General features: G+C 36.8%; 1 protein-coding gene across 2 annotated transcripts; it reads right to left on the bottom strand.

Moving 5' to 3' along the window:
- Positions 1 to 810: 810 nt before the first annotated feature.
- LOC110737923 (monodehydroascorbate reductase 4, peroxisomal-like) lies at positions 811 to 8,086 on the bottom strand. 2 transcript variants are annotated; one of them, XM_021918268.1, is made up of 7 exons: positions 7,772 to 8,086; positions 6,194 to 6,245; positions 5,215 to 5,295; positions 3,408 to 3,526; positions 2,864 to 3,083; positions 1,869 to 1,987; positions 811 to 1,737 (listed from the first exon to the last, which is right to left on the bottom strand). In XM_021918268.1, exons 1-7 carry the CDS (start codon positions 7,889 to 7,891, stop codon positions 1,009 to 1,011), a joined length of 1,440 nt encoding a protein of 479 aa, XP_021773960.1. In that variant the 5' UTR covers positions 7,892 to 8,086; the 3' UTR covers positions 811 to 1,008. The 2 variants fall into 2 exon arrangements, with proteins under 2 accessions (XP_021773960.1, XP_021773962.1); XM_021918270.1 differs by lacking the exon at positions 7,772 to 8,086 and having other exon boundaries at positions 3,408 to 3,551; positions 6,194 to 6,233.
- Positions 8,087 to 11,803: the final 3,717 nt, after the last annotated feature.

The raw sequence follows: 11,803 nt of genomic DNA, 5'->3' as shown, positions 1-11,803 counted from the left end.
AGGGTCTCCTTAACGAAGACCACAATGAGGTTGAAAAGCGGGCAAAGGATTGCCATTGACCAAGACCTGGTAAGAGACGGTAGAAATGCACTGGTGAATGATATAAATCAAATACGGGGGGAAACCAAAGGCCTGAAGCGTACGCAACAGAAAACTCCAGCTGATTCTATCATAAGCCTTATTCATATCTAGCTTGAGAGCAGCACAAAATCGCTTACGAGCCTTAGAAGCGTTCACGTATGATAGGAGCTCGTGTGCAATTAACCCATTATCAGATAAAAACCGTCCAAGAACAAAAGCTTTCTGATAATCTGACACTAATGACGGTAAGACAAGCCGAAGACGACCCGTAAGGCATTTAGCAATGCATTTATAAAGCACATTGCACAGGCCAATAGGGCGGAATTGAGAGACCAGCTCGGGACAATCCACCTTTGGAACTAGGACTAGAACGGTCCAATTCCAGTCTTATAACATATAACCATGGGCAAAGAAATAATGAACAGCAAAAACCACGAAAGGGCCAACAATGTGCCAATGAGTCTTGAAGTAATGAGTTGCTAATGATGAGCCGAAGAGAGTGATGGCAAACCCAGTGATCCCACCAGGAAGAATCGGGAACCGTAGATGACTGAGAGGGATTGTATTAGTCTTTGTAAAAGGAGAAAATCAGAGACCGAACCCCACCGGATCAGAAATCCACAGCTCCAAGTTGAACTGCAATATTTAAAAATTCTCATAAGTTGCCCCTGCTTGTGCAACGATTCAATAACGCAGCATAACCCCCCAAGAAAACTACATCACTTGGGGTTTCCACTAGTATTTTTAACAAATATGTACTACGTATAACTATTGAGGATACACTACAAATCATTGATCAAGATAAAGTGATCTTCAAAACCCAAATATGGAGTGTATTCATCCAGTAATCAACGGTGTTACAACACAAAGTGTGATTGACAAGCCTTACTAAAAAATAATAATGATAATAATTATATGCATGATTTTTCACCACCTCCTACGCCTTCTGCCATACCAGTAAGCAAAGCCAGCCACTGATGCAGCAAATATAACCCCAGCAGTTGCATGCCAAACATGTAGTGGTTTTTGGACTATATCAGTGGAATTTTTAACACCAACAATTGGGGATGACGGCAGCGACTTCTGGCAAATTTCAACAGAGAAGCTCAAACCTTTGTTTTCAAGGTCAGTTAAGTTTTCAACTGAAGGTTTAAGCCTGGTGGCCTTGGCCAGGGCCTCATATTCTTCTTTGTTTCCACCTTCAAGGAAAGACCCAACAAGCAGGCCATCTTTTACCCAATAGGCTCCAAAGCTCTTCCCTGAATAATCACCAAAATGAACTATCTCTCCTGCATTATCCCCATAGAACTGCCAAGATAGACCAAAGACTCTAGAATAAAAGAATGGAAGATAGTCAAAGTCATCGGTTTTCTCAGGTTCCACTATTGCATTGACTGCATGTCTAGCTGTCCTCCTTGCAGAATCTACATGTTCAAGGCGACGAATTTCACCAAACAATTTGACTGGGAATGCCGCCACATCTCCAACTGCATAAACTGAGCTATTGCTAGCTTGCATTTTCCCGTTGACCTTGATACCACCCTTCTCTATAGAGAGTTGGCCTTCAAACAAACTAGTATTTGGGCGGATTCCAATTCCCACGACAACCAAGTCAGCAGGTACACGAGTACCATCCTTGAGATTGACAGCTGTAACCTGTATATTATAAAATGTGATAACAAACACATTCAGAAGCTTTCTAGTGACTTTAGTAAATCATGAGATCTAAATTCTGTTACACAAAAATGGTGCACAGGTTAACAAATATGTGAACCTCCAATATTTACCTTTCCACTGGAATCAAACTCAAAAGACGTCAAGACTGTCCCTTTCACAAATTTGACTCCTTTGCCCTTGTAATAGTCCTCATAATAATCTGCAATCTTGGTTGTGAACAAGCGTGGCACTGGAAAAATGAAATACACATTGCATGAAATTCCCAGATAATAAAGCTTTGGTCAGACAATAAAATGGGAACAAGAAATTGTAAACCGTCATACTAATCATAAGAAGTAAGCAAAGAACCAGATAGCCAATACTTTTCCAGAAATACAACTCCCAATCAAGCTGATCATATAGGTTTTGGCAGTACTCAAGAACAAAGATTAGCTGTATCAATGCCAAAATTTCCATTTTCTTGTCTTTTGTATTTATAAACCCTTTTTTACATCAAAAATCACGATATGATGATTATGGATTTCTTGACACAATTTTACAAGGAACGCAGCATGGACATTTTTTCAAAACACAACAGATGGATTTGCATGAAGATGAGGCATTGGATCGTAAGGGATGGAAATAGAAGATTTTTGTCGATGACTACATGGAATAATCACTTTTGATTCATGTACCCAACCCCACTTACGGTTTTAACAAGCCTCGACTAGGTTTAGGTTCAGCAGTTTTATGGTCAGCTATATTATGTTGGTCAGCTATATTATGTCAATGTATCCAACTTTTGTAGATGCTTGTAAGTTACATGTTTTCAGCATCAATTTAATTTAAAGAAGCAGCACAAGTCAATATTTTTCTCTTTGTGTTGGCAGATTTTGATACGTCATCGTTTTGATAAAAATCCAGAAGATTATTAATTTACAATATCAAGCACTAAAATTCAGTCCAAAATTTTGCAGAAAATGCAAGCATTGATGTGAATCTTACTGTAGACACCAATATTTTCCACACATATTTTAGTATCTTTGGAGCCATAATTCCAAATTAATATGGTTCATTACTATATTGACTATGATTATATAAGAAGTAGTTATGCAACTATACTTACTGCAGTGGTCCTCAGGAAAGACCATGGTTACGTTGATCTTGTTAATGACCAGAGATGCAGCACATTCCATTCCTATATAGCCACCGCCGATTACAACAGCATTTCCACCAACACAAGATTGCATCACATTAACAAGCTTACTCGCATCAGCAAGATCACGCAAATAACACACGTTTTCAGCTTCCAATACATTCACCCCAAATTCTTCAAGCTTCAAAGCCTAAAAGTTGTACAGAAAAATATAATTGAGCCCATGCACTAGATTGTTTCAGGAAATACACTTACTGTCACTATAACTATATAGATGCCATTCAACCAGCTTGTAACAGTGAACCTTAAAGCTTTTTGGTGATTCAGGCTCAAGCTTTTACAAAAGTCAAGCCCCTTTTATGTTATTTGGTAAATTAGTTTGTCAATTTCCAACGTAACGAAATTAGTGGTGTGGTGGAACTATGATTGAATAAACAAAGGCAAGGAAAAATAGGCATCATTGGTACTAGGGAGAAATGCAATGCACTAAATCAAGAAGAATGAGCTTCAATACCCGAGCACCAGTAGCTACGACAAGAATCTTGTAACTTATAGTCTCCCCAGTTGCTGTTAACAGTGTTTTCCGCTTCACATCAACAGACTTAACTCGAGTTCCAAGAACAAGTTCAATGCCTGGATTCAGCATCCAAATTGTTATCTGTAAGCAACATCACTAATGCCTCAACTTGCTACACAACAAACGTGCATTGTTTTACATGCACAAACTTTTGACCTGAAGCAACCAACACTCCAGCAGAAAAAACAAAGTAATTCAAGACAAATCCTCAAGTGAACAAACACATGATCATTATGTGACACGTCACAAATGCAGAGTCAGCGTATGGTAAATTACTAATTGATGCAGATAAATGTTATCTATTAGGACAGCTAATTGTGACCACACACTAATATTGTCATCATTCCATGTATATTTTTTTTTTCTTTTACTTTTATTAGATGAGTATTATTAATGTATGCAGTTTCGTTGCTACAAACATCTCAATTTTATATGGCTGCCCCAACGATATAACTCCTATAGTAAAACAGCTTTGGGAAAAACATTTGCTTCTTAGACTATGCTCTCCATCTTCCAAGGCCTAAATATGTAACATGACTACATGAGTATCATAAGAGGGGAAGCTTAAGTTGTTGAATGTCGCTTAAATGAATTTACTCGTATATAAGGTAAATGATTTAAAGTCCTCCGAGCCATTAGATGTAAACAAACAAATTCAAATCAACTGGATCTCCTTCAAGCACTATCATCTTGTTATCTGCACTATCATCTTGTTGAATTATTATTGCATTATCAAGCTATCAAATGTTTCATGTCAGCATACATCCCAATTTTTAAAATTTTGATGTTCTACATTATACGATCAGCACAAAAAAAAAAAAAAAAAAAAAAAAAAAAAAAAAAAAAAAGTTCTCCGAGGTTCCTAGGTACCCTTAATAGCCAATCAAAATATCTCATCTGAAGCCTAATTCAAACAGACCTTACACTCCCTTACATTAATAACCAAACTAAAGTGACTTCCAACTTTCCTAGAATTAAGCATTCACTTGGCAGTTGATATGTGTAGAATATATAGGCTGTTTAAAGATCTAATCAATTTTCCTCTTGTGCCTGCAATCTAGTCAGAACTGCTGAGCTATGATCTTTAGAGCTAGATATATCATGAATTAACATACAGTAACAAAAGTCACGATTGCACTCCATACATTATTTTTTGTGTTATCTTAATTACTACCTCCGTTTCATATTTTTTGCAACTTTGGGGTATTATTTGTGAGATATAAAATATTCCAAAGTTGCAAAAAATATGAAACGGAGGTATATAAATTTATAACTAAATAACAATCGTGAAAGTCCACTAGCACTCCACATTAATAATTCACAAACCTATTACTGTTGGTTCTTTCTAGGTCCTACACTTGTTTAAAAAAAAATCAATTAAGAGTTATTAAGCAGTGTGCGAGCAAATTATAACTTCATTCCCTAATTAAATTTTCAAGCTTCTGTGAAAAAATGACAAAGCACATGTTCTGTTCATTCCCCCTAACACCCCACCCCCCCCCCCTACTGTTTTTCACCATATATGAACTTGTTAAAGTTATCAATAATAAAATATTCCAATTTCATCAATAAAAGATACAACTTTGAAGTAATTTATTTCATATATAATCAAGGTCGAATTGCCACAGTATGTGAGGGTAACATATTCCTCTAACTATGACAAATAACATTAAACTGATCATAACAGCACATACGCCAAATAACATAAAAGCTCAAGAAAATGTGAGGCTGAAAGTGTCAATACCATGTTCATTGTACCATTTTGTCGTTAGCCTTTCCTCATTCAAACCAACACATGTATGAAATGATGGAAGCCGTGCAGGAGCTGTAAGCATGAATTTTAGAAAAGCCAATGTCAAATATCATGGTAGCAAACAGAAATCATGAAAAGCTTCAGAGATTAGATAAAAGTAGAGGCTACAGAAAATATGCATCCTCCTAAAATCTACAAAGATGATTTAAAAATTTTGACAATAATGGTTTAGGCTGCATTTGCTTCATTGAGGAATCATGTACTATAATCCTATCAAGGAAAACAAAATTCTATCCTGATTCATGTGCCTAGTAAACATATGCTTAATCTGTTTCAAAAAATTATTCAAACAATTTGACTAGCATGCTTGCCAATGAAAATTTGTGACCATAAACATCTTTAAAAATCTATTGGTAATAAACATAAAAAAGTTTATATCATAAAAATATACAATGAAAATAAATCAGTAACATTTAACTTGATAGAATTTTCTTTAAGTGTTGCAATTCTTTTGAAACGGAGGAAGTACATTTCCTCAATGAAATCTTCTTTTTCTCTTTTATAGCATACAGCATAATTCTCTAATAATCTAGTTGAGCAAACATTTGAAGTAGCCAAAATCTGTATACTCCCTCATGTCATGTGAACAACATAGGATTAAGAGATGTAACAGTTAAATCAAAACAGTATTTTCAGACATATTTTTACAATTTTCAAATGCAAAGACAGAATTTGTCACCACTACTAGATCAACCTAGACATATGATTTAATTGGGAGCCCCATGCATGTAAGGTCTCACTCAGTAAGATGCATAACAAACTTTGAAGGACTGAGAAAATAAGACAGCATAGAGCCTTCTTAATATCGTCCAAACCAAATGCAAAACTCTGCTTACTTCTTTAAAAGTTTAGTAACGAAGATGAGATGATACAATAATAACTCATGTAACGTGAAAAACAGAAAGCCTACCTTCGGGAAGCAAAAATCCTTTGCTTAATGCAGGTCTTTCATATGGAGCAACCTGGAAAGAACAAATGAAGCTTCTTGATTTTGAACATCAAACAAAATCCAGATTTCTTGTTACCATGGATTAAATAAAAATAAAAAAATTAAATTAAATTAAAAAAAGAAAGAACAATGATAGAATATCAGTTAAAATACACTTTTGAGGATTTTGTTCTGTCCAAAAAGATACTATACCACTATCGACCAAAAACTTTGAAGGTTGCTGAAATGAACAGAAAAGGCAATAAAACCCATTGGTTGAATTTGGTAATCTTTTGTGCTGCACTTCTGAAGAGTTTGCGACAACATTTAACAAATTTAAATTTTGAGCTCAACTGCTAAAAAATAAGGTTTTACTTGGCCGCTATGGAAAACTTTAGAAAAACAAAAAAGGGCTTAATTTTCTCTATAAGTTTTTTTTATAATTCACCAATTTCCAAGCATTTTTAAGCACTGGAGGAGCTGTGTGATTAGGCATGGGTGGGAATCCACTGACAAAACCATGCTAAGTTTCCAGGAATTCAGACCTGGTCATGTCATACTTTGAGAACCAGGCAGAGGCAGTGGTGTCACGGTTAATTTCCAGTAGTAAGAGTCCATGAAGAATGATCACACTACATTTATTGGTTAAATATTAAAGATCAACAGCATGTATCTGAGAGTAAACTATTCCATCTGAAAGAGGAAATTAGAGTGTTATTGTGATTGCTCATTCTCTTGTCATATTCTCTTAATTAAGGTAGTAAATGACTCAATCAACTAGTAAAAGTCTTCAGGTTTGTGCTAATTGATTCCTTGATAATTTTTCCATCACAACAACATATATTGTTTTTCAATGGGTTATTGAGAGAAGCTGCAATAAAAAATGTCACCAAATATCTTTTTCTCAAGAATCAAGAGTAAGGTGATACTTGAATATGTATACTATTCGGCAGTAGAAGTGTTATGTTCTTTATCACCTTCGTACAAGATTTTTCATGAAACCATAGAGATGATAATCGAATTCAGACATATCTCAGCTCACCCTTAGTGATCATAGAGAACCCATTTGACCCTTCATAATAAAAGGCCTAAATATTCCATCTCTGGTTAGCAATTACACAAACTTGCTGGATTCCCCATCACAATATCCTCATCATTATTCATATTCATTGTTTCATCAACAATTTCAAACTTACCTACAAAAGTCAATGTCAGTTCTATCCAAAAACCAATCAGAAATTGGAGGAAATGCCATTATTTAACCCCTAAACTGACAGGAATTCAATCCAAATATAACTCTTATTCATCAAAATTCCAATATACATTCATTCACTCAACCCAAACAAACAAACTAACATCATAAAAACGCAATTAAAAATCCTAATCCAATAATTCACAAACATATCAAACAGTACAGTTCAAAGAAAAATTGTGCCCATAAATTCAATCAAGGTATTCACACCAGAAATCCTTTAATAAGAATTCAAACTAAAAAGGGTATCTTGCTTTCTTTGCAACAACAACAAAAATGATCAAATAATACAACAACAAAAAAAGTACCGATTCTTCAGAAATGATGCAGAGTTCACCAGGAGAAACCCCTTTTTTGGTGAATTCTAGAGCTGCATAACCAGCAGCAACTCCACCACCCAGTATAACGTATACAAACGCTCGGCCCATCTTAAATTTGAAATATCTCTCCTTCTATTTTTGGAAGAGCCACAATTTCATTTCTTGGTTGTGTTTTTGTTAGACGAACAGCAAATAGACATCATATATTCTCAATCCGTGCCGTGAATGGGAAGATAGAGACTCATCAGACTAACAAGTAATCGACCTCACACATTTTCTTGTAGCCCTTATCGTCAATTCGTGAGGTAAATTATTTGAGGAATTAGAAAGGGAGGAATGTTATGTATTTATTTGTTGGTACATGATAATTAGTAAATATTTTAAAAATTAATATTAGTACCACTGAAATTTGAAATGTATATTGTTATTATAATAGTATTGTAAATAGTTAAAATTACACCACCAAATATTGTTACAATGGTATACTTTTGAAACTAATATATATATCACTAGGTTGTGAAATTATTCTATTGGAGTGTAATGGTATAATATTAGTTGTAATGGTATTAAAATGACTATAGCGGTACAATTAAAACCTGAAAATTAAAGTGATAATATATGGTCCATCACCTTTTTGTTGTACTAAGTTACCATTATGTCCATGTTATGTACCAATAGGTACATAACTTTCCTCCCTTTAAAATGCCTCAAATTCTCTGTCTCTAATACGGTGTAGCTTAAGTTATTAATGGATTTAATAACACGAATTCTTATATGTGGCTGGGCCACACGGTGTGGCCAGCTATCATAGGGGTTACTCTGTTAGTTTAATAGAGGTTACTTGTCAGTGTTAAGAAAAAAAAACTTGTGTGGATCTGGTTCACAATAATATTATTGTGGACCTAAGACCATATGCACGCGCTACTAATGTTATATTGAATATATTGACCCTAATCTTAACATAGTAACCGTAAATTTAGAATAGTAGCATTTGTTAAAATTTGTGTGACCTTTAATATTATTGTTAAGGGTGAAACTAATGCGATTTAAATCGCACCAAACCGCAAATTAAACTGAATTATATGGTTCGATTTAGTTTGAGAAAAAACAATAGTGCGGTTTATGGTTTGGTTTCGGTTTTAGGATTTAAAAAACCAAATTCCTAACCGAAATATGTCACATATCCATATTACAGGTCTTTTAAGACTTTGTCACTGTTATTACTTCATTAGAAATTACAACTTGTTATTTCATTATTTGCTATTTGTCATTTGTTGGATTATATTTGGATAATCAAACCCAAAAAACAGGTTTTGAGTAATTAGGCCCATAAAAAGTTACAAATTAAAGCCCAAATCACTAGGCCTAAAAATTGCAGTGTGGTTTGATTTTTTTTTTTTTTTTTTTTTTTGAAAAACCGAATTTAAAACGGTGTGGTTTGGTTCGATTTCAATAGTTTTATAGTGCGGTGTGGTTCGAAAAATCCCAAAACCGAATTAATATGATTTGGTTTCGGTTTGGGCTACAAACCACACCGCAAACCGAACATTCACCCTAATTATTGTAAAATGGAAATACGATGTTATGTTAAATATAGTGATCCTAATTTTAACATAATGACCTTTATTATTAACATTAACCACTATATTAATAATTTTAGTTAAAAAAAATATTAACCTCTTATGACTTTTATAATTACTATATATATATATATGTGTGTGTGTGTCTGTGTGTGTGTGTGTGTGTGTGTGTGTGAAAACCAAGTCCTATAATAGGAACTAGGAACTCATCGTGACCGTTGATCGCTCTCAATCCAACGGCTCATGCTTCACCTGCCTTTTTCAATTTCATTAAGGGTATTTTTGTAATTTCGGCAATTGAATGACCTCCCTTGTTTTTCCAAGCACCGCTTCATTTTCTCTCTCTCTTCTTCCGCATTTTCTCTCTCTACCTTCGAATTCTTTCAAAGGCGATTTTTCGCGATCTGCACTCTTCGCTTGCGCTCATTGATTTGTCAAATTCTTCGATTTTGATCTTCAAATAGTTCATATTCTTCGATTTTTGTCATTCATTGAGGTAATTTTCTTGTGTTTCTGATTTTATTTTTATTTTCGTTGTTTATTGTTTATTTCATTACAATTTTCGCATTTAGGGTTTTTTTTTGTAATTTTTATCAATTAGTTTTGATTAGGGGATTTTTATCCACTAATCAGCATCTGACACATGGACCAGTCAGGTTCCGCCACGTGTCCTTCACGTAGGCCAATAGGAGTCTTCCATGTGTCAACCAGAGATACGTCCTCCATGGACCAATTGCGACGCGACACGTGTCCATCCATGCCAAATGGATAAATCAGCCAACAAGGCCCACTCTTTGGGGGAAGCCCAGTCAGCCTTAGGTTTAACCTAAACCTAGTAGTGACACGCATCCCAAGGCATATAAATATGCCCATTAATCCTCATTAAGGGGGATTACGCACATTTAACACTCTCACCTAGAGAGACTAAATCACATTTATTTCCGCATTAATTACTCCTTAATCAAGTACTAAATTGACCGTTGGAGGCGGATCTCCAATCATCCGGAGCATCCGTTTGTTTTGCAGGTACAGGCGTCCGGTTCCAGTCTCGGAATTGTAACTCTCCCGCAGGACATCAAAAAACCCCGAAACATTTTGGCGCTGTCTGTGGGGAGAGTACTTCTGATATGGCATCCACGTCTGTACCGACTCCTGAAGAGAGGCGTCCCCTGGACGACCCTCAAGTTCAGTCGGACCATGATACTGAAGAAGAGTTTGAAGTTGAAGCTCATACAGCTTCAAACGGGACCCTAAGGGCCCAGCGCACCCGTCATACCGAAAGGAGAGAACGGGAAGATCCTCAAACTGGACTCAGTGATCCAGTTGGCGCACCGCCTGTTCAGCAGCAGCCGACTGATGGGTCTGCTCCCATTACAAGGAACGAACTCATGACCTTCATGAGGGGCTTCAAGGGAGAGATTCAAGAGTTGCTCAACAAAAAGACGCCTGCTCTGGCCAAGGAGCAGTCGGCTAAGAAACCTTCCTCTTCAGGGAAGAGGAAGCCTGTTCAAGGGCGAGAGGCGACCCCTCATCCTAACTCTAGGAAGTGGGAGTCGCCTGCCCTTGATTTCACAAAATACCGCTTTCCTACTCCAGGAAAGAGGAAACCTGTTCGTCATATTCAGGCGGACGGGTCGAAGAAAACATACACAGACGCTCGGCTATTGCTAGAGCAAAAGAAGAATGACCGACTGTCAGAGTCGGCCTCTACTTCAGACTTCCAAGACAGTCTACGCAATACCTCTATGAGGTATACTCAGTCACATCATGAGAGTCAGTCAGGCGGTACCTCCCGTCAGTCCGGCTTTCATAGTGACCAGGCGGTACCAAACTTACTATTCGTACCGCAACAACAATATTTTTTGCAGCCACCTCTGTTTGGAGGACATGCGGCAAAGAATGTCCAACCTATGGACTGGCAGCTACGGTTGCTTAGACTTGGGGAACAGCCGTCGGCCTTCTCCAAGGAAATTACTGAAGCCGCTCAGCCGGCCAAAGTGAAAAATGTGTTAGTAGGCGCCTATGACAGCACTACTAACCCAGAAGACCATTTGATGGCATTCACCAACCTGATGTACCTTCAAGGGTTGGATGATCCCACTTGGTGCAAGTGTTTTCCAGCGACTCTCAAAGGAATCGCACAACAATGGTTCGGCAACCTGCCGACTGGTTGTGTGAATAACTTCAGGACGCTTGCTTACTTATTCACCTCCAACTTTGCCATGAACATACCTGCGAAGAATACGACCCTTGATTTAGGGACGATTCAGCAGGGTGAGAAGGAGGGGCTTCGTTCTTACATCAGGAGGTTTAACCTGATGAGAATACAGATCCAAGGGCTACCGGATGAGGTGGCCTATACTGACTTTTTCAGAGGCCTCAAAGACGGGTCGACCTTCAAGTTTGATTTGGTTCGAAAGAGGGTGGCGACTCTTTAAGA

This window comes from Chenopodium quinoa, unplaced genomic scaffold, assembly GCF_001683475.1.
Source record: "Chenopodium quinoa cultivar QQ74 unplaced genomic scaffold, ASM168347v1, whole genome shotgun sequence".
In the NCBI taxonomy this organism is placed as follows: Eukaryota; Viridiplantae; Streptophyta; class Magnoliopsida; order Caryophyllales; family Amaranthaceae; genus Chenopodium; species Chenopodium quinoa.
This window is presented reverse-complemented; position numbering and strand designations above follow the sequence as displayed.

Bases quoted from the DNA above. Each gene is read 5' to 3' on its own strand.
- LOC110737923 (XM_021918268.1), bottom strand. From the start codon at position 7,891: ATGGGCCGAGCGTTTGTATACGTTATACTGGGTGGTGGAGTTGCTGCT. The intron at 6,246-7,771 runs GTACTTTTTTTG...TGTTCTTTCCAG, and splicing joins GCATCATTTCTGAAGAATCG to GTTGCTCCATATGAAAGACC. The intron at 5,296-6,193 runs GTAGGCTTTCTG...TCATGCTTACAG, and splicing joins AGGATTTTTGCTTCCCGAAG to CTCCTGCACGGCTTCCATCA.